Source organism: Montipora capricornis, chromosome 4 (assembly GCF_036669925.1).
Source record: "Montipora capricornis isolate CH-2021 chromosome 4, ASM3666992v2, whole genome shotgun sequence".
In the NCBI taxonomy this organism is placed as follows: Eukaryota; Metazoa; Cnidaria; class Anthozoa; order Scleractinia; family Acroporidae; genus Montipora; species Montipora capricornis.
The window spans coordinates 5,877,720-5,900,219 of NC_090886.1; the positions used below are offsets into that span (position 1 = coordinate 5,877,720).

General features: G+C 36.7%; 3 protein-coding genes across 4 annotated transcripts in view; 2 read left to right on the top strand and 1 right to left on the bottom strand.

Annotated features, from left to right (window-relative positions):
• Positions 1-145: 145 nt before the first annotated feature.
• Positions 146-4,624, top strand: LOC138045352 (uncharacterized). 2 transcript variants are annotated; one of them, XM_068891812.1, is made up of 4 exons: positions 146-278; positions 2,126-2,320; positions 2,652-2,904; positions 4,206-4,624. In XM_068891812.1, exons 2-4 carry the CDS (start codon positions 2,159-2,161, stop codon positions 4,496-4,498), a joined length of 708 nt encoding a protein of 235 aa, XP_068747913.1. In that variant the 5' UTR covers positions 146-278; positions 2,126-2,158; the 3' UTR covers positions 4,499-4,624. The 2 variants fall into 2 exon arrangements, with proteins under 2 accessions (XP_068747913.1, XP_068747914.1); XM_068891813.1 differs by having other exon boundaries at positions 147-270.
• A 1,147-nt stretch (positions 4,625-5,771) lies between these two features.
• LOC138045351 (coiled-coil alpha-helical rod protein 1-like) lies at positions 5,772-14,837 on the bottom strand. Its single transcript, XM_068891811.1, has 7 exons — positions 13,820-14,837; positions 11,980-12,374; positions 10,885-11,215; positions 10,351-10,443; positions 9,450-9,643; positions 6,815-6,962; positions 5,772-6,078 (listed from the first exon to the last, which is right to left on the bottom strand). Exons 1-7 carry the CDS (start codon positions 14,823-14,825, stop codon positions 5,939-5,941), a joined length of 2,307 nt encoding a protein of 768 aa, XP_068747912.1. The 5' UTR covers positions 14,826-14,837; the 3' UTR covers positions 5,772-5,938.
• Positions 14,838-14,918: 81 nt separating this feature from the next.
• The window catches only part of LOC138045355 (pescadillo homolog), a 17,777-nt gene continuing 10,195 nt past the window's right edge, over positions 14,919-22,500 (top strand). The window contains exons 1-7 of the mRNA XM_068891816.1: positions 14,919-14,987; positions 15,072-15,151; positions 16,684-16,947; positions 19,161-19,254; positions 20,351-20,384; positions 20,656-20,699; positions 22,220-22,309. Of these exons, the coding sequence (XP_068747917.1) occupies positions 14,967-14,987; positions 15,072-15,151; positions 16,684-16,947; positions 19,161-19,254; positions 20,351-20,384; positions 20,656-20,699; positions 22,220-22,309 (627 nt within the window). The 5' untranslated portion in view covers positions 14,919-14,966. The remainder of the gene's footprint in view (positions 14,988-15,071; positions 15,152-16,683; positions 16,948-19,160; positions 19,255-20,350; positions 20,385-20,655; positions 20,700-22,219; positions 22,310-22,500) is intronic.

Genomic DNA, 22,500 nt, shown 5'->3' on the forward strand with positions numbered 1-22,500 from the left:
ACGGAACCGTACCAAATATAGTAAAGTTCCAGCAAAAATTGCATAATCCCTGCTAAATGAGCAAACGTTTTTCCAAACATAAGTAATTTATTTTTTTGGAGCGGATGACATAGCAAAGATACTTGCGTGATTTTTGTTCGGTCCAGGGTTTTCCCGGGAGACGAAAAACTAAAGGAATGTGTGCACCAGGCAGTATGGCGTTGCGTGACTTTGCCACGACCTGCTTTGAAACTGAGGAGACGAGGTACAGTGACACAGCAAAACCACAAGGTAAAGAGGTTAGTCTAGAAAAAAGCTTTTTTCATGCTTTTATGCAAGGTAGAGTACAAATGCGGGAATTCTACCCAATTATTAATTAAGAATCAAATGATTCAACGATGTTGCAGAGAAATTATTCGTGAACTGGAATTACTACACGTAACGCCAATGTTCGAATCAGCACAACGTGGAACACATATATGTAGCTCGTTAACTGAGAGCCAATGAGGAAGAATGAGCAAACCCCATGGCTAGCGGCTGTACCTGTCCCTAAAACTCTCTCATAAAAATAACTCGCGTAACTTTGTCATGACGGACTGTTGGCAAAGATGTTAAAATTATACCGGACAACGATAAATGAAATGTGATTGCCTTTACTAGGACGGGTCTGTGTGCTCGGTGCCTAAAATTTGGCAATTCTATCGTCATCCATAACCCAAAACTCAACCTCCACTTTCGTGGAGATTTGAGCTAGTATCGATTTCTTTACGACACTCAATTTAAGGGCACATGTCATATATATATAAACAAGGACGTTGCTGCAACAAAGTTTGACTTTTGTCCCCAATGAGTTTGTTGGAACGATCGAACAAAGGCAAATGCTACTTTTAACCGAGTGTAAAGCATTTCAAGACTGTAAAAGTGACAAATTAAGTTTGAAAAGACCGCTCAACGACCTAGCTAGGGTAAAAAAGACTGTAATTGCACCATTTTTAAATGGTGCAATTCGTACCGCTTTAAAAAGCGGTACGATTTCCTCAAAGCAACTTAATTCACTTGTCAAAATGTGTCATTGTAACATCGTTGAACTTGCAGCTATTAAAAAAAACTCGTTTTGACCTGAAGGAAGCTTACAAAATTAATATTGTGGATGCCAGCATTTACAAAAATAACGAAAATTGTGCATATATTGTCACCATACGAATGCTTAAATTGTTAACAGTGTCAGTGTTCAGCATATTTAACACCTATAATAATAAGAGGCTCTTAATTACTTTTTAAGAGAATTGCAATCAATGTAAGATAAAAATCCGGCATAATGTTTCCCTCAAATGTCAAAGGAGTTAAAAACACGCAAATGAATCATAAATCTGCTCTAATGGTTTTCATGCAACTTTTCTTGAGAGCTTTATACTGGCTAATTCTTTTTAATATTATGTTGTAAAAATGTAACACTTGATTAACTGATCCAGCGTTGTTTGTGAAAAGACAAGTACAAGGTTGAAAGGTGGGACTAATTTTACCCATTAGTGCAAAAGAAACGTAGGAGTTTTATTTTCCCCCTCAGTCGATAATGCTCTTCTGTGTACACCATTATTTTTTGTATAACATCACGTCAGTGTTTCAATAGTTAATTAGGAATGATTTATGGTGTAAAATTTTGTGATCTGCAAAAATGCATTCTTACTGGGGTGTTTATTTGCACGATGAAAATAGTAAAGGCGATTTCCACAATTAGCTCCAAAGGTACTAAAACTTTGTGATGAAAGGCATTTTAGCTCAAATTTGCAACAGGTTTGGGATTTCTTTTAATTATACAGCCATCTTGTCTAGCTTAAGATCATGATTACATGTTTTACTTGCAAGACCAAAAAGTCTCTGTGTTAATGCAGAACAAAACAATTCCTAGTGTTATTAGAAAGAATCAGTAAAGCTATTCTGTGACATATTGCTTACTGCTGAAGATAGAAGAGGATTTCAATCTAAGTTGGCCAAGTTTTTCAAGTTTGTTGAGTTGTCAGAGATGTCATTCATGTGTGTTGCAGAATTAACTGAACAGTTAAACCAATTTTAACCCCAAAATACTATATCCTATAGTAATTTTGTCTAGTCTAACCCAGGACTTCTTGTGCACTGACTCTTCCAGCTCTGAAAGTTTTCCAAGAGATATTAACTCAAAATGGTTGCTATTCTGATGGTCCTAACTAATCATGAAGACATGGGAAATACTGGTAAAAAGACTGGATGGTACTTGCCAGAAATGGCACATCCATACCATGAGTTTAAAAAGGCAGGATTTGACTTGACGTTAGTCAGTCCCAAGGGAGGAAAAGCTCCATTGGTAAGTCAACAAGTCTAGACTGTTTCAATTATTATTTGTTACTGCTGGTAGGCAAAGGTATTGATGCAGAGAGACCCAAATGCAAACGTGAATGATGCCTGACAAAGTTTGATGAAATTTGAAAGTAGCTAAGAAAGTTACGATTTCAAGGACTGTTCCAAGCTACATGTATATACAAATTTCTTCAAACCCAGAGTACCATCAAAATTTGTCTGATTGTCAAACTGGGGCCAGTTGCTTGAAGCCTGGTTAGCTCTAACTGTTGGTTTAATTAAGAGGTATCAAAACCTTTTAGTGACTGTCTGTCCTTGTTGTTTAACTTAAATTTTAGGATCCAAGCAGCCTTGAAGCTTTCAAAAATGACCCTGTGTGTAAGGAATTTCTTGAAAACAAAGATGCAATGGAAGGTGTTGAGAATACCATTGATATCAATTCCGTTGACCCTGCTAAGTTTGATGCCGTCTTTGTTGTTGGAGGACATGGGCCAATGTTCGATCTACCTGACAACGATAAAGTGAATGAGGCTGTTGCAGCCATATATGAAAAAGGAGGGATTGCTGCGGCAGTTTGCCATGGACCAGCTGGTAGGTGACAAGATTTAATTAAGGAAATCCCACTCCTACAAAAAAAAAAAGATAACTTACTGGAAAAGCGTAGGGAATAATGGTGACTATTTCTTAAAGAAGGAACTTAAATCCAGCAAAAATTTCTAAGACACTTCCATCTTGAACCTGTTATGGTTCCACTTAATGAACCCATTGACTCCCAGGCCGGTTTCGGCCGTTTTCGATGTCAAAGGGTTAATATTGTTCGAATATGAAGAGCTTTAATTTGTAGACTCGAGGGCTTGCAAAAGGGCAACTATGACATGTCAAAATGATGGTATCTGGAAATTTTAATGTGAAAATACATGTACTGTAAGCAATTTTAAATTAAAGTGATTTTTTTTCTAATCAGATACAAGCACTTTTTTGAAAAATTACGAAAAAAAATTGATTGGTAACATTACTTCCTTCAGTTCAAAGGACTATCTTTTTGTAGGAGTGGTGTTTCCATATAAGGAAAGGGTGGAAGGGGGATTGGGTACTAAAAAAATGGACTGTCTCATTCATTGCAACCCATGAAAAGTATTACCGGTACCTTGTTAGTGGCTTCAACAAGAACCTGTGCAACAGCTGACAAAAAGCATTCGCTACTTCACTCGGAGAAGTCTGCTACTTTTCTCTCTAAAATTGTGCAATTTTGTGCATCTTTGAAAAAGTTGACTCATGCTTATTTATTCCAAATTGTTATTGCACTCGAAATCATGCGATTACCTATAGATAATACTAACAGCTGTGTGGTTGCTTTTAAGCCCACTGACTCGTCAATGGGTTTAAATATAAAGGTGAAAGGGAATCAACAAATCTTGTGAAAACAGTAACTGTTGTTTTCTTTAAGTCTGATGAGCTGTTCACATGACTGTTCAAATTTTTGTTTCTAATGCCAAATTCTCTCATTTCAGCTTTCAACACATTGATAACTCACTACCATTCACTACTTGCACAAATCCTTGAATACACCTCTTTTACCTCCCCCCCCCCCCCCCAAAAAAAAAAAAAAAAAAAAATCTGCATAGGCATTGTTTTTGACTTCTCTTGGGACATTTTCATGTCCCAGGAGAAATTGCAAACAATGGTTATGCAAAGGTCTTTGGGGGGTAATAGAGGTGTATTATGGGATTGTGCAAGTAGTGAATTGCTTCTACAGTCAATATCACCAACAACAGTCCTTCTCTGGAAATTACTCTCATCTGCATAATCTTAGTTCATTGGGTTTTGAATATGATTCCTGGACCGTTCAAACCATTTATTACAAATTTCACCCATTTTATTTTGCTGTACAGGGATTGTAAACACCAAGCTGTCAAGTGGTGAATATTTAGTGAAAGGTCATGAAGTGACATGCTTTACAAATAAAGAAGAGGAGATCATAAAGTTGGTTGATGCAATGCCCTTCCTCTTGGAAACCAAGCTGGTGGAACATGGAGCAGTGTTTAAAAAGGCAAAGGAACCATGGCAGGCTAATGTCTGTGTGTCAAAGAAGGAAGGTTGCACTGGGCAAGTTGCCACTGGCCAAAATCCAAACTCTGCCACTCCACTCGCTGAAGCAATTGTGAAACTGTTAAAGGAAAAGTGAACCTTTGTGTTCCAAGCCTTAGTATCATCCTCTCTTCTTAATGTCGTTGTCTTAGACAGTGCCTATTTTTTGTAGTAGTATGTGAATTAATGTTAGAAATCAGCAAATAAACTGTTTTTTGCACAACATTCTGCATGTACTATACAAATGTATATGAAAGATTTTGTTCTGTAGTATCTTGTACTACTCTACATGTATCTGCATGTGCTAACTTCATCAATCTTTAACAGCATGCTAACTGGTTATAATGACAACTGAGAGTCTTCACTGGCCTCTTTGTCCATTGTCAATAGAGCAGTAGAAAGAGACTGTAAATCCTTTAGCACAGAAGTCATCTCCCTCAAGTTCATTTCTTGTCCACGTTCTTCCTGAGCTCTTTGCAATGATTGATTTGGTGGCTTTTGCTGAAATGAAGAGCTGATTTCAGACTTGGATCTGGGTGATGATTTTTCCATGTCGTGGTATTTACCTTGGTTTCTGCTTGTTTTTGATGCTTTTTTCTCAAGAGGTTGAGTTTGGTCTAAGTTTTCTTTTTCTTCATCCTTGTCACCGACTAAAAAATAAGTGAGTATTATCGAGAATGCAGCAAGAACCACTTTTTAGAAAAAAAGATTAAGTCCGAGATAAATGGTGCCAAAAAGTTGCACTGTACTTGTGTAACAGAAAAAAAATAATTTAAAAAAATTACCATGCAACAATGCATTTGGGCTGGAGAAAGAGTGAACTGTGAAACTGTGAGCAAAGATTATACTGCACCATCCTTAAAGACCTTTTTGTCATGAACTTGTAAGCTATCTCTGATGTATACTGGATTTTTGACATTGACAGAGATTGCTTCTTTGTCACAATATGAGAACTCTTTAAAAGGCATGACTTGTATTCTTTGTTTACCTGTTAACTAGGGTTGGGTGGAGTGTATGTTTAACAGGCTCATTAATGTGGACAAATAAGTAAAAGTTTAGGATATTCTACTGTCTTTTTTGGGAGGATGGCAAGAAAATGTCAAACAAAATTATGGCAATAAAAGTGAGAGGAATAACATTACGAGGAAAAAAAAGGAAAGGGTGATTTGTTTCTTTTTCCCCTTAAGAGTGCCAGAATCTCTCTAGAATGTGATGATTAATTTCATAGAAGAACTCCAGCATGCTTTGTTCACATCTGAGCTTAACAAAAAACAAAGAGTATCAAAGGCCAAGACTCATCAAAAGGTATAGTTAAAGGGGCTAGGTCACGCTATTTTAGGTAATTTTGTTTCATTTTGTTAATTATGAGCTCTAAACGTCAAATTGGCAGAGCAAGAGTCTTTCATTTGCAAAATCACGGCCCCATAACAACTGAGAATGATTTTCCAGCTTTGTTAATGACATTTTGATATAGATTGATATAAATTTGAAAAAAGGTGGGCTGACGTTTTTCAAATTTACCCAAATTCAATCCTCTTCAATCCTCTCCTCTGCTTGTCTCTGAGCAACAACTGCTTTTTTTCGTGTGTTCACGGCGAACATCGTTCAATTGCCTCTCCACCTTAGCAAACTCCTCAGTGAATCTTGCTTGTTCAGCATGCATGACTTTATCTAGTTCTATGTGCAATAATAAAAATTAATACATACCGACCGGTAGGTAAATTTCATGTCTTTTTGTTTTGACAAAATTCTGTCCAGTCTTTTGAAGGTACATGTACACCTGTCGTACAGTCAAAATTTTCTGAATGGACACAACCAACATAAATTTACACCTCTACTTGTGAATGCCAAGAAGGCAAAGGTTCATTTCCATGCTTCTGCTTCCCAAGGATCGTAGAATTTGTTTTGGTGCTTAAACATTAATGTTCCAGCATAATTTACTATTCATGCCTTGAAAAAAAATATTCTTTGCATTACCTGGTCAAGAGTCGACTTTTTCATGGTCCTGTCAAATGGTAATTGTGAAGAACAGAACCCCTCCACCGACAGTTCGCCAACAGTCAGCCAACTGTTGGTCGACAGCTTTATTTTTGTTTTGCAGAAAAGATATCTGCCTGTAGGTAGACCTTCTGTTGGCCGACAGTTGGCTGATTGTTGGTAAGGTATGTTCGTTTACTGTCGGTAACTTCAGGGCGATTTAATATTGCCTTGAAAATTTTTGATTTGCAACCCCTGATAATTGAATCGAAAAGATAAAATGAAACTTGTAATAGTCTCCTACATTAATGGCTCTTTTCTGTATTATTTTAAAGTTCAGTGCGATTTCTAGGCAATTTGTCTTCCAATGCTTACTTTGATTCCCGACTCGTTCCCCATACAATGGATTCATACAGTGGGCCATCCATTTACTTACGTTTCTCCGCTTCATCCTTGTGTTTTGCAATTTCTGATTTCAGTGCTTCTACTGTCTCTAATCTCTCAGACAATTCAGCTTGTGCCATCTGTAACTTCTCAATCACAACAGCACCTCTTTCCCGCTCATCTTTCAGAAGCGATTCCAACTGTCAAAAGATCAATGGTTTACAGTTTATCACATATTAAGGTTATATCCCGGGATGGAAGGGGGGGGGGGGGGTACTGCCATATATGGGCTATATAGGTATGTGCCGCTGTGAAGGGTATGGTTTTCAAGCAGTTTACTCTAGCATAGGGTATATAAATCAGGTATATAAATCAGAGCATAAATCAGAGGTCTAGAATAGGGTATCATTTTTCACTAAACTGACCAGTTGGTTGAAGATTTTATCTAGACTAAGGAAACCAGGAATTGCTACTCAAAAATATAACAAGACTCAGCCTCAACAGCGTTGATAGATGACTATCATAAGACGCTACTGGATATTATTAACTGTCAAAAATCGGGATTCAGACGGAAATCGGTGGTATTAATACTGGTTAAAATTAAACAATTTATTGTCTTGATAATGCGTACGTACGTGCTTGGCATGACTGGACAAGTATAGATAAATCCTTTTTTAAGAAAGAAGTGATTGTGGTATAAGGTTTTGTTTTGGCTTTGCTTTAGACTGTGCTAGTGACCTCAGTTTCTGGAAAACAGCTACTCTAGGATAGGAGTAATTTGGGGAGTTTACTCTTACTAGTATAGGGTAGCAAAATCTAGCTGAAACTAGCTCTGGTATAGGGTAAGGGTTCCAGGGTCCCAGCAGCACATCCCCACCCAGAAATTCCTAAAGTACCCCCCCCCCCCCCTCTGGGGGTTATATGTTGTCTCATGTCAGTGGCTAATAAAATTCAGGACATTTTAATTTTTTTGAAATGAATGGCAAGCAAAATAATACCAGTTAATATACTACTGTAGTAGTATGACATTCAACTGGACTAAGCTTACCTCCAACTTTTTTGCTTTAAAGTGAGTGATTAACCAAGAGAAAATGAGGGGACAGAGAGGGAGGCTCCCGGTCCAGCCCTTGGGATATGTCATGTCCACGAAAGTTATTTTTAGACGAGCGGAAGTCTTTGTTCTAGCGGAAGTCTGTCTTCCTAGACGTCCGCATGCAGGCCAACCTCGGTCTGATGTTTGAAAGAAAATAAATATTCATCAGCCTTCCAACGTGTGCCGCCATTTTCTCTTTTCACTAAGAACCTTAGGGCGAGGCAAGACTGCATGCGGACGTCTCGGAAGACAGACTTTCGCTCGTCTAAAAATAACTTTCGTGGACACCCGGCCAACGCCTTGAGCCTCCCTCTCTGTCCTCTCATTTTCTCTTGATTAACCCATTGACTCTCAGGGGTTCCCCATTGACGAGTACAATTGTCTGGTGTTTCACAGAGTAAAATACTAAGTCTGGCCAGTTTAGGCCGGTTTGGACGTCAAAGGATTAAAATTAATGATATTGTATTACTGGTATATATTTTTTACAGGCTGAGCTTGTGAAAAGAGGCAAGACATGGGGGAGTTCTTTGACTTTCACTGGCCCCCCAAATTTTTCCATGTTTGTTTTGTTAACATTTCATTAAAACCAACTTTCTTTTAAGCAGTATTGTGCATGAGGGTTTTCTATTTTATTTCATCTTAGCTTCAAGGATTTGAGTTTACCTCTTCTAAAAAGTGTGCCTTCCAGAGGTTTCACCTTTTGGTTACATGTACAAAAGTTGAGGTTACGGTTGGGGGAGAGGCGGTACAGGGCCCTAACGGAAATTTCTTTGGGCACGTGACGTCTAAGTGGATTTTCTGGCTATGCTGTGCAGTCATACTGCATGTGCAGTGCAGTATTTACAAGAAGCCAACTTAAGCTGGTCTCTGACATTTTAGAGGAAATAGCAGACAGAATGCAACCTGACAAACTTGACAAAACTAATGATCCTACTGTTAGGATGACCTCATTACATCTAGTGGGATGCCTGTGCAATTTATGATGCAATAAAAGTTCCTGAAATTATGTTGTTCTTCCACGAGGTAAATCATGGCGTGTTTAATGTGTTGTGTGGGTTGACCAAATCTGAATCCATAGATCTTCCCCTGTCATGAACGAAACACCTACATAAAAGGTTACAGTGGTAAATTATAAGAGAGAAAGCATTAATGGAGGGGACATAGTTTTTTACTGGTTATCCCAATCACTTCTCAGGCCCTCAGTTAACAAGTAAAAATTAACTGTCTGATGTTAGACAAAGGGAAACCTGTTAAGCAGCAGGTACGTGTACCAAACACAGGTCACAGGCCACAGGTTGTTGTTTTACCAATACAGACTGAGACAGTATCCTAAACATTCAAAAAAGCTAACCTTAGGCCTAAAAACTTTAGTTTAGGCCTAATTAGGCCTAAGGTTAGCTTTTATGAATGTCTAGGATACTTTCTGTATTGGTAAAACAATGACCTGTGACCTATGTTTTGCACCTGCCGCCTGTTAAGCCTCACTCCCAGGAGTCAATGGGTTAAGCTGGGACCAGTCAGCTTTCTCTGTGTTGAGAAGAAAAACAACGCTAATGGAAGGTAAACAGCACACATACATGTATGGTGTATTAACCTGTGATATTTTGTTGGTGTATTCTTGCAGTTTTTCTTCAAAGTGAGCCCTGAGTTCCATCTCCTTTCTTTCCAATGTCTCAGAATCCTTCCTAGACTGTGCTAAGAGATGATCTCTTTCTTTTGTTAATTGTTTGACTTCCAAAGCTAGTTGCTTATTTGAAAAACCTGGCTCAGCTTCGACGGCATCACTCTCTGAGAAGTAATAAAAACATTTGTCATTCTGAATCAATAAATATTTATTACGAAAACACAGGTCCATTTTCACAGGTGAATGAGTAGTGCCAACCTCAGCAGTGGAAAGACCAAAAAAAGCTTTAGTTAAAGTTAATAGCTGTTCATGTGTTTTATAAGCAATTAAATTACCGCCAAAACTACCAGTCATTAAATTTGCCCTAGCACTGAGCCACAGTTACGGCATGGTACCACAAACTGTTTTTTGTCATCAGAGAACTTCCGCCTTGCATCTGTAGGAGTTGTTGACTGCCAAAGTAATGGATTAAGAATACAGACCCATGCCATCTGTCCAAAATAATGACCACACTGTTTTCCCAACTTTAACAAATTAAGTGACAACTTAGATTAAGAGAAATTTTAGCTACGTGTACAGTAAGTTTGCTTACTTTTATGTCTTTAGGAAACATATGGGACATAAAAAGCAAAATTTAATTTGACCTGAAAATTGTAAAAACAAAAAAATAATTATATATATAATTATATTGTAACTTGCATTTTGGAGAAACTTTTAAGATTACATGCAATTTTATCAATGGAAAATATAATACTTGTCATGAGTCTACTTGTACATGTACAGTACCTCAATACTAACCTTACTTCATACAGTGCTACTCTTTAATGAAATTGTACATAGTTTTGACAATAAATTATCAAAGAAACCTTACTGTCAGTCATTGGCTGCAGATTATCAGCAACTTCACTGGCTGCTGCCATGGAAAGTTGATTTCTAAGCTGTGCTTCACGATGTGTTATTAAACCTAAAAAAATAAAACGAAAATGTTCTTATACTGGTAACTTTCTCCACTGACCTACTTATTCTCCTTTATTGTGGTTTCATCTGCCACAAAAAGTCAGGTTCTAATACATGTGCCTCAGGAATGGAGCTTTCCTTAGCTGATCCAGACTGAGTAGTGAATTTGAAATAGATGAAAAGCAAAAACTTTTGCTTTTCTTATTGTAATTTCTCTAGTATTTATATTTCACTGGAATTTACTGTTCATTTCACACTGAAGATGGCAGAGGCAACTGCCGAAATATGTCTGTAAAACTCAGGAGTGTCTTGTTTTTCTTTAAATTAAAAACTTTACACATACAAAGTTTTTCCAGACCCCTCTACTGGTTTAATACTGTAGAATATAACACTCATGTAGTCCAGACTGTAAAATTAATGGTGACCTGACTACCACCCACACACTGACCTTCGAGGAATTTAATTCGACCAGATGCAAAACTGATTCGCTGCGTAAACACAGCAAGCTTCCTGAAGGCTTCATCCATTTGTGAGACAGCATGCTGCATAAAATGTTCAGTTCCTTCAGCAGCTTCTTGCAGCTTACAAGTTGATGTTTGAAAATCAGCCACAACATTTTTCAGCCTCATCTCATTTTTCAGACTGTTTTCCAGCTGCCTTTCTAATGCAAGATTTTGGTTAACTTCGATTTGGTGTTCGGCTTTCTTGTCAGCCAATGCGTGTGTGAGCATCGATACATCCTTTTGAGATTCTTCAAGTTCCATCATCAAATGCTTCACCTACAAATTATTTCATGCAGCAACTTTCAAAATTAAAATAATTATTGTAATAATTATCATAATATATGATTTTGATGCAAGTTATTATATTTTAATAATTATAATATTACATGTATAATAATTATGATCTATTAAATAATATTATCGAACCCCATGTCGCATGCTGATACTAGTTACTGTTTACATTACAAATCATAAGCTAATACAACCTAGTATTAAGGAAATTAATTTGTACATGTTGTCAGATGAGATTCATTGACATGTGGCATAGTGCATGTGCTTTAAAGAAAAGGGTTGATTATTCATTTTAATAAAGTTTCAGATTAATTTTAAAGTAATTTAGCCTTCTTGTAAATCATTGTATTTTCAGCTTTTACAACTTGCACTTCAATCAAAGTCGATCAAAAGTAGATAGATAGATAGCTTTCTTAAATAAAACCATTGCAGCCAAGGGCTGAATTACGGCTATTTACAATCGAACAAAGATTCTAAAATTATTTAAAATTTAAATCTAGAATTTAAATCTAAAATTTAAATCTAAAATTTAAATCTAAAAATATATTAAAAGCAAGGTTGCACACCGAGAACTAAAAGCTAAGAACGGGAAGAATGTAAGTACTTACTGATAGATAGTTGGAACTACCTTCAAGTTGAATAAAACATTTCTCCTTCAACAGAACTGGTCCTAAAAACATAACTAAACCACTCCCAACATCCATTCCCATTACAGTGTATGCTAATAAATTAATATAATAATCACGTACCTGTGCCCTGCCATTTCTATTTTCCTTTTCGTGGACAATTTCCTGAGATTTTAACTGGACCAATAATGCAAACAATTTCTCTCTCCATTTTGTTAGCACGTCATTATCATGATCACTGACACCCTTGCTAAATTTGGTTTGAAACTTCAATAGTTCTGTTTCTTGGATGGAGATGATTTCATTAAGTGACGACAGTCTGATATTAAGAAGTTCGACTGTGGATCTTAAGCTTTCATTTTCCTGCAGTAAGCTTGTCATGATTTGTCTTGCTTCGTCAGTTTCTCGCTGGAGTTTCTCAATTTGTGTATTTGGAAGATTCTCTCCAATATAAGCTCTAAGCTGGTCAACCAATGAGGTCTGTGTCTTTAGTTCTTCATCTTTCTTTTGAAGTTTTTCTGAATACGGTAAAGTTAAAGGTCATCATAAATAATTTTATTATTCCACTTTTATTACATTTGGTCAAGAGGACACGCAAAATATGAGATGGTAATAGACTGTAGTGTTCCAGTTTGGCAGGTTTAGAACAGAGCACCAATAAGGACATGATATCGTTTTTCAATAAAAGAGATTTCGTTTTCAACATGATGCAAAACCCAAGAATGAGCCTGTCATCCTTGTCACTCATCACTTTATTTATCTGTGTTGTTTTCCTCTTATATGTATTATAATAATTATTATGTTTAATCATTCAATAAGATGTATTTACATCCTTTTCCTGGGACCACGACCCCCCCCCCCCCCCCCTCCCCTCTCCCCCAACCCAATTGACAAGTAAAAACGTCTTGTGTTTGACAGATGTTGCAGATAATTCGGATTCTTTACTTACAAACACGCCAATGAACTCTACTGGGTCAACGGCCAACTAAATGCACAAAATTCCACTACTCCTGGTAGGACCAGTTAGTCTCTGATTTAAGTAAACTGCTTACACTGTAGTACAACACACTAGAATGCTCCAAAAAGCCCCAATGTAACATGGTTCTCACACAAAGCAGTCAACACAAGAAAAAAAAAGAAAATATTTCGCACGGCAGAAGATTCTACTACTCTTTACTCTAGACTGAAGAAAGAACTTTTCTAGATTTGCATCACATACAGCTGAAGTCTCTGAAATAACTGAATATTTCATAACAATAGAGTGATATCCATCCACTCTTCAGGCCCCCCAGAATGCCCCAAGGTGATGAATAAAATCATCTGGTGTTAGACAAGAGTCAATATGTTAAACTGTACATTTTGAGGAAGGCCAGGATAAACTCTTCCTTTATTCTTCTTCTTTTGGATAAACTTAAATCTTTGTTTATTTATCTGCTAGAATCTTAACTTCTTTTTAATCAAACCAAGTGTGATTTAACAAAGCCAACAATACAGAGTCTTACCATAGTAATGGATTAGGGGTTTGCCTGTTGTTTCATTTCTCCTCTTCTTTTCCCTGGTACATGGAAGTACATGTTCCCCTCCTAAACACTGATATTTCAGTGCTACAGTATGCTTAGTGGATTGACAAGCACTTGGAGACCAAGAATATTGCTGTGGCTAAGTTGCCATGCAATCTCCAAGCTAGCCTGCGCATGCGTAGCAAACATTTCTGCACATTTTCAATGTTTTGGCTGCTTGATAAATGGGAAGTTACAAAAATGTGGGGGAGGCATCTTTTTTATCTTGCCCCACTGTTCATGCAACCAAAACATCCAAAATCTTGCGTTTTTCCCCACAGAAATGCATACATCTCCAAGCAACTAAGGAGATTACTGCACTTTCATTGTTAGTACTTTTAATAATAATAATACCAGAGCTCCTCTACATACAGCTTAGCAGAGAATACACTGTTTGCACTCACCTGTTAGACTGTCAACATCTTTTTGATGAGAATGCATTTCTTTTTTGAGTTCATTTTTAAGTTCTTCTATGTTTTTATCAAACGTCACTTGATTGCTTTTAATTTTCTGCTGGTGCTCATTTAATAGCCCTAAAAACTCCTGTTCTTTTGTTTTCAATTCTTCCCCTAATCTTTTCAGATCGTCCTCTTTACCAGACAGGTCTTTTTCCATCTCTGCTTCAATCTGTTCTCTTCTTGAGATTTCATTGCTCATATTTTGTAATTCCCGCGAGTATTGAGCTTCACAAAGACCCAATCTCTTCTCTAAAGCTCTTACTTGTTCATACTTATCCAACTCATTTTTACTGAGAACATCTTCAAATCCTTTCCTATCGATCTTCACTTGCTCATCGGCATTTTTTACCTCGATTTTTAAATTTTTGATAACCGACGCTTGCTTTTTGGAGCGTTTCTCTAAACTCTCCATTTCCGTTGCAAACATTTGCTCTTTTTGCCTAAGTTCAAGCCTGAGCTCCTTTATCAACGCATTTGCTTTCTCTAATTCTCCTTCAGCCCTTTTAAGATCCATTTCAAAGTTTAATTTCACCTCTTTGCTGTCTGTCCTGAGCTTAGCTGTCAAACTACTCAACTTTCTGACTTCCGATTGCAAGGCTAAGTTTTCTTCTTGAAGATCGGCCATCCGTTTCAAATCTAGCGCATCATCAACTCGCTCCTTCTGTACCAAAAGTCTCTCTTTTCGCAATTCCGTTTCAAGTCGTAGTTCTTGTTCTTCTAGGGTCCTCACTTGCTCTCTAAGCTGTTTATTTTCATCACACAATTTGTCTATTTCAGCTACATGTCCAGTTTCCACTCTCGATCCTTCCTTGCCTTTTACCAGATTATACTCAGCCGGAGGTAGAAGCTTAACAGAAGCGAAGTCTTTTTTCTTGGGAGGAATCGAAGGTGGAGAAATTTGAAAATATGACGGAGAGAGAAACTTTTCCCGTGTTTTTTTGATGCCCGCCATTTTTTTTTTTGCGGGAAGGAGAAAAGTTCCAGGCGCAATCCCAGAATACCTTTTAACTGATGGACATCTCACGATATCTTACATAGCATATCGACAAAACAATTCACGTGGAGTGTGATTTTGATTTTTAGAGGAAACACGATGGGGAAAGAAAAGAAAAAGGTATGTTATCATCGGTCTTTCTCGTTTAGTTGCAAAATATCTTGGTTTACGATGAATTAAACTTCTTTTTGGTTTACTGTACAGGGAGAACGAGGAGCCGCAACATATTATATTTCAAGATCTCGAGCTCTGAAAAAACTTCAGCTGAGATTAGCAGATTTCAGGTGAACTAAAAGGAAGACGTTTTTTTTTCTGATAATTAATTGTAAAATTTCTCTGTCGTGTACGAGAAGAAAATTGATCAAGTCTTCATGAAGAAAAAATGTACGTGCAAGTAGTTGATATTTTTGTTTTTTCTAATTAATTCATGATCAGTACTGGTTAGGGAAATATTGTGGCGATGGTACAAACTTACATTTTTTCCAGGGAATGTAAAGGGATGTCTATCATGTTGTTGCCATGGTTTCAATGGACCAAATCGGCGAACGTGTTGTACCCAATGTTATTCAAATCCCTCGGGATTTAGATCCTTCGTGTATTTGTATTCGCATTATAATGTAGCATTCAAATTTAAATGATATGGAAATACCTGGAACAAAGGGTTTGAATTGGGTACAACAGTGAGTTAGCTCATTTGGTTCATCGTGCTTGTGGGCCTGTTTCAGGCAGGATTTGTTAGTGACTCAACCCAAGAGTTGGCGCAGCGACTGACTGATTGCAGATTGCTTTCACTTACGTGTATCTTTTTATTTTCCCAGCTACAGTTTGGCTGACAAAAGAGAGGACATTGAGGGCCCTATAACTTCTTCCTTGTTCAAATTTATTTTCCTTTTAATTATACCAAAAGTACTTTTGAAAACCCTGGCCTGAAATATGCAAATTTGAAGTGAGACTGCATGTGCCCTTATCTCATTGAAATTTTACATGCATAAACATTTTTCAGCTGAAAGGAGGTTTAGCCCCCTCTCCCTGCTGGCAGAGGTCTTTTATAGTGCAAGGAAAATGATGCGAAGGATTTGACCTCTGCTAGTATGGAAAGTTCTTCTCCACTTACCAAAGACCCAATCACACCTCAAATGTCCGGCGACGTGCCCCCCTTTGAGGAATAAAGTCATCTGGCGTTCGACAGAGTAAAATCTTTAAGTCTCCCTCTTAGGGGTGAATGGTTTAATGCTTAACCCTTTCTGGCATTAAACAGGGTACATTTTACACAGTGGCCGTCCTATCTTAAATTAGACATTCATAATCCTTGACAGACACTAAGATTGTCTGCTGAAATAATGTAAAACTCGCGTTAGAGTCAGGGACTTGGGATGATGGTGCATGCAAGGTTTTTAATGTTTTGCTATCACACATAAAGAACTCTGTAGATTTAGACTATTTCCAAAGCCAGGTGAAGAAACATTAAATTTTAATGAACCAGGCGAAAGCGAGGCTGCAGGATAATTAGTTTTTCTTATGTTATTTTTGATAGATTATTATTTTTATATTCATGTATATGCATTGATCGTATCAATTTCATTGTATTTATCAGATGGTTGTAATGTAATATTATTTTTTAGCTCAATTGTAACAATATGGGCGAAGAGCCAGCTTTTGTAGGTGGAAACACCAAATTAAAGTCATTATTATTATTATTATCATTATTATTATTATTATTATTATTATTATTATTACTGGTATTATTAAAATCTATAAGTGTCACTTTCTGGGAGTGAAAGTGATTTACTATTAATTTTGTCCAATATGTTTTCAGACGGCTGTGCATTTTAAAGGGTGTGTATCCAGTTGAGCCCAAAAACAAGAAAAAACTCAATAAAGGAAGCAGTACCCTCAAGACGTTCTACTATGCCAAGGACATACAGTACCTTCTCCATGAACCGATTGTGAACAAGTTTCGAGAGTTTAAAGTCTTTCTAAGAAAACTGAAGAAAGCCATCGCTAAAGAAGAGCCAGACACTGCTCAGAGATTGGAGGACAACAAACCTGTTTATAAGCTTGATCACATCCTGAAAGAAAGGTACAGTACATTTACCTTCTTAATTTATTATTTGTCTCTTTTTGTAATCAGTTAACCAAGAACAGCACTCTCCATTGAAATCAAAAGACCAAAACTTAAGCTAAAAATTATGGAGATAAATAATTACATGTACAGCTGTATGCTTAACAGTTCTTTGAGCCTCATGTGATTTTCTTTTTACAGCGCAAAAGTGACATCCTTTGATGTAATGTTGAAAAAAGAACCAGTAGACAGTGTTTTCGCGGGTTTAAAAGCATGAGGCATAGCCAAGTGTTTAACAGCACGAGGCATTATAAGCCAAGTGTTTTTAGACCCGATAAAACATACACTGCAAGTTTTTTGAACAGCTTCAGAAACATTCCACAAAAAGTGTGTCCTTCTGGACTCTGAACAAAGATTCAAATTTGTGAGAGGACAATATTAGCATATAAGAAAAACAAGCCAAGCCTCATTTTTATTCTTTATAATTATAAAGAAGTCTGATGAGGAATGTTTTATCGGGTTTAAAGCTCATGCATGTGGCATTAATATTTTTATTGATGATGTGATAGGCTGTTTTGTTTGTGTATTATTAATGAGTTTTTGAAAAGCGAATAAATTTTTGGTATGTTAATAAGATGAAGGGTAAATAATGACATCAGCAAAGACTTCCTTATGATTGAAGTTGATTTTCAGTGTCCACATATTCTTTTGGAAAAAAGATCCTTTCCAACTGAAACTCTTTATTGCCATTTGAAATGTGTGGTTCCAGAAAATATCCATACCCCCACCACGGAAGACAATTGGAAATTCCGAGGGAGAGGGGGGGTTAAAGGGCAATAATTTCCAAGGGGTAGGGGGGTTTCGTGGGAAACTACTTTTCCAAAGGGTCACGAACCACATACAAAACATTGAAAGCAACATACAACCGATCTGAAGCACAAAACACACTATCGAACGATGTTTGAAACAAAAGTCAGTTTTGAGATAAAGTTAATGCTATTAGCTTCAACGTTTCCGTTTTTCTTTGAGTTAACTAGCGCTACAATCTCCCGAAGCTAAGAACAATGTGTCTTTCATTTGGGACGGATTCAAAACATTTAAAATGGCGGTCTCAACTGGAGTCTCGTTCCCAGACTTCCACGTTTGTCTCTTTTTCGTCCAACCAACACTTCCGTTCACTTGAGTATCACTTTTCGCTACCTTCACATGCAGTAAACACATTTTTGATAGGATTTATGTTTTACTGGGGGGTAGTAAATCATTGAAAATGCGATAAGACGCAAGTTCCGACCATCTCAACGCTTGTGTGCAACGACATTTTCTTTTTTGTGGGTGGCATTTAGACTACGGACAGGAACCGGGAGTCAAGTTTTCTCTTCTTTAAGTAAACGCAATATTTATTGCATTGCGGCCTCGGGAAACGATTGTTGAGGTTCAGTTCGTTATGTCAAACTGGAAATTCTAAAACAGGAGTTTGACTACTCATTGGAGGAAGTAAATCGCGCCAAAAACAATAACAGTCGCCCTTTCGCTTCCATCCGTGGCTCAAGGGCAAGCAACAGTGAGGCTGTGTGTCATTTACCGGTGAGAAGGACTGCTGGAGAGTCAGTAAATTTGAAGACTGCTCATAAATCGCCACTAAGTTTACAAATATGATGGATTATTTTGGCGTCAATAATATTCTTGGTAAAACAATCGCCTTTGTGACGACGTTCACAAAACCTACCGCGTCAACATGTGTGGTCCCTAAATGTTAAAGAATCAACCTGAAGAAACTGACAAAATGTGTAGACAAAGGAACCTTGTAAGTTTCTGTTTTATTTACTATGGTTTGCGAAGTTGTTTAAGCGAGTGAAATGTTCTCATCGAAGTTCGCACAAAAACGTGAAACAGTCGACGAGCAACACAAATGTTAAAGCTTTGCAAAGTTGATAGTGCACAAGCTGAAAGTTTAGCTGGATAATGAGCTTAACAAAGCGTTATATTTTTCTAAAAGTTAACCTTAATGTTTACACTGTTGACAGTAATAAAATTCTACGGCAATTACGTAACTAATTCACTTTCGTTTTTATAAGTAAAAAAATTCTGGAAATTCCTGAGGGGAATCCTGGGGGAGGGGGGGGTGCAAATCAAAAAGTCTTCCATGGTGGGGGTATGGATATTTTCTGGAACCACACAATAGCAAATATAAAGTTTTGAATCAGTTTTCAGAAATAATTTGTATTTTCTAGATACCCCACATTTATTGATGCCATTAGAGACTTAGATGATGCATTATCTATGGTTATGTTGTTTTCAACAATGCCAAAGACTCGCAACATTAAGGTATTGTGCAGCTGCAGTTTGGTAATAAGAAAGGTACATGGCATAAGAAGTATCGTAGTAGAGGAATTTTCAAGTGACTATTGTAAGTAAGCTCATAAGTATGGCTACTAAGGGTGACAAAGAAATTGGCCATTTATAATAGTGACATTTGTGTAAGGGATGGCAACACTTCTTGTCCCTGTTAGTAAGAGTGACTGCAAATGGGTGTTGCAACAATCATAATTATTGTTCACAACACCTATTTGCAATACCTATGAGTCAGTGATTTAATTAACTTTTTGTACATTTAACTACATTGTAGGTGTGTATGGACATCTCTTTCTGTTTGTTTTACTTGACTGTATACATGTAGCTTTCTTTGATTGGAATTAAAATCATAACTGGATGTATATTAGACTTTAATCAATCCTACCCTAAAGTCGCTTTTGTTCAGCCTTTCAATTCGTTTTTATTGTCTTATTGTTGTTGAATGGGACCAACAAATTCAAGAATTTGTTAATAATTATTATCATCCTATTGAGCTGTGCATACTTACGGCAACAAGGGATACAATAATTATTGCCTTGACCCCTGGAACAATGTCCTTTAATAAGGCAAAAATTTATCAAGGGCTATTCATATTGAAAGAGGAACAACGTAGAACTGATAATGTACATGTACGTTATATTAATTAATTAAGATCTTCCTAGCTGAAAAGCCAGACTTAACCTTCCTGGGGAAGAATTACTCATTGCTCAGGAGTCACAATACAAATATTGGTGGCAACCAGACATTTAGAGGAGAACTTGGTTTTTTCTAGAATATTGAAGCAGAAAATAGAATTTACAAAATTAATATTAGTAATTAACACCAACCAAAGTTTCCTTTTCTGTGTCATAGCTTAAGTTCTGCTTGTTTAATAAGTCTTGCTAGTCGTTGTTGTCGTTGTTGCAAAGTACAGCAACGACACACCTCAACAAGGTCAAACCAAAAGCATACTGTGGTGCCTCTGGCAGCTGCTATACGGTCTGTGTATGACCTTGAAGCACAGCTTACAGCCAACTGGAATCAGATGTATGCTGATTATAACTTCATTCTTTTTTTCTTATTGTAACAGGTGGATGTTGTAAAAGAATGCAAGAGATTATCAGGTCACACAATTTCTTTGTCAGTTGTATGATTCTTGAAATTTTTTCGTTACCTCTCACTTACAAATGATCTTTTATTTGGAAGGCCTGTGATACTAACACTCTCCTCGTCTTCTCGTACTTAATTTAAGTACCTTTTCACCTTTTGCCAAAGATACAATGTAAATGTACTCTGTCTTTTATCACGTAATTATTAGTGTACTTGGTAGTTAAATATTGTTGGTGCCCTGTTGGATGTACATGTTATTAAACCTTTGTTTTTTCTTTTCAACAGTTGAATTTCAGCACTATGTAATAGCGTCAAAATCATTAAGAAAGGTACGGCAATCTTCAAATTCCATTCTGTCAACATGTTAGTCTCAAGTGGAGTTTTTCTTTGTGTTATTTTATCTAAGCATGTGAGCATAAAAATAAAAATTATTATTATAAATTACTAGTGAAATAAATTTCACCCAATGCTCTGATGTCATCTTCACAGACTGAGTCATTTTCAGATGAATAAGCAACATAAAGTTGCAATGAGTCACATTTAGAGGTGACACAAGTGGCATAAATTAGAATTAAAAAACTTGTTGTCACTGCCTAAAAAACTTATGTAAAAAGGACGTTTCGGTCAAAATACTATGACCTTCTTCAGCATAAAATGGCTTACAAATACAAATGAGTGCTTTAAAAGAGCCGTAGAAACGTCACTTGACCCTAGACCCTGCGCTTAGATTAACTGTGTAATCTCCTGCTTCTAGAATAACTGTGTAGTCTCCTGCTTCTAGAAGTGTGGCACTCAATTCGCGAACCTAATTCCATTTATGAACACGTTTACATTCTGGACATTTACAAGGCCCTTGGCAATCCCAAGTGACGTTTCTACGGCTCTTTTAAAGCACTCATTTGTATTCGTAAGCCATTTTATGCTGATGCATTCAGCTGCTACGAGAAACAGTAACTATGCGACTCATTCTTAATTACATATAGATTATCCTTTGTAAATAGGTTTTGTAAATAAGTTTAATGAGCTCTATATATTATAACAACTTGTAATTAACGTATATTAAGTTTCTCTCGATATTGTAATATTTCTTTGGATATTGTAATGCATAATGTGGATATTGTAATGCACAATGTGAGCATCTCTCAATGTAACAGGCGCACTATAAGTAATAAATTATTATTATTATTAGTAGTAGTAGTAGTATTTTGACCGAAAACGTCCTTTTTACATAAGTTTTTTTAAGTCAGTGACAACAAGTTTTTAATTTTTTTTATCACGCCTGACTACAACTACGGTATTTTTTTTGGCATAAATTATTTAAATGATTTCACAAAACAATGGGACATTAAGGGCTTATCCTTCTGTGGAAACAGGGAACATGTAACTCATTTGGGTGGACAGATCTATCCATACACTCTCTGCTGTGTTTGTCTTGATCTGTTCATGCGAAGAAGTTGCCTAGACCCTGCGCTTAGAATAACTGTGTAGTCTCCTGATTTTTCCCGATAAGGACAACAACATGTTAATTACTATAATTGAAGTGCTAAAGGTATGCGAAATACCACTTTCTAATAATGTTGTTAATACTATACATGTATTGTTTATCGTGCCAGTACTAACATTCCAACAGTCAACATATTATAACAGCATTTAAATATGCAAATTCTGCTACATGTAACTCTCTCTAACTGTTTATTTATCTGTGCAACTTAAATTAAATTAATTATTATTCCTTTACTTGGAAAAGTTTGCTAGTTTTTATCGGATTATGTACTTGTAGTAATTTTGAGTAATTTCTTCTGCCTGAAATAGTAAAACCAATGTTTGCACCTTTATATTTTGTATCTAGGTTTTCCTGTCAATAAAAGGAGTGTACTTTCAAGCTGAAATCCAGGACCAGCCAGTCACATGGATTGTACCATACCAGTTTTGTCAAGAGGTAAATTTACCTAAGATTGAAAGTAAGATACCTTTAGGTGACTGGAAATAAAAGAGGACTTGAAATATTGTGTTGGCTTTGACATGACCAACAGGAAAACATGTCATTCCATTCCTGTTGGTTATAAGGGAGCTAATTGACTTGTTTCTGTATCTCAGAATGCCCTTGGACGATGGGAGCATTGATTTGGA

What these genes read in the sequence shown, in the direction of transcription:
- LOC138045352 (XM_068891812.1), top strand. Translation starts at nt 2,159, where the DNA reads ATGGTTGCTATTCTGATGGTCCTAACTAATCATGAAGACATGGGAAAT. An exon ending in AGGGAGGAAAAGCTCCATTG is followed by an intron (nt 2,321 to 2,651) that starts GTAAGTCAACAA and finishes CTTAAATTTTAG; the next exon opens with GATCCAAGCAGCCTTGAAGC. An exon ending in AGTTTGCCATGGACCAGCTG is followed by an intron (nt 2,905 to 4,205) that starts GTAGGTGACAAG and finishes TTTGCTGTACAG; the next exon opens with GGATTGTAAACACCAAGCTG.
- LOC138045351 (XM_068891811.1), bottom strand. Translation starts at nt 14,825, where the DNA reads ATGGCGGGCATCAAAAAAACACGGGAAAAGTTTCTCTCTCCGTCATAT. An exon ending in ATAGAAATGGCAGGGCACAG is followed by an intron (nt 11,216 to 11,979) that starts GTACGTGATTAT and finishes AATAATTTGTAG; the next exon opens with GTGAAGCATTTGATGATGGA. An exon ending in TCGAATTAAATTCCTCGAAG is followed by an intron (nt 10,444 to 10,884) that starts GTCAGTGTGTGG and finishes TTATTTTTTTAG; the next exon opens with GTTTAATAACACATCGTGAA.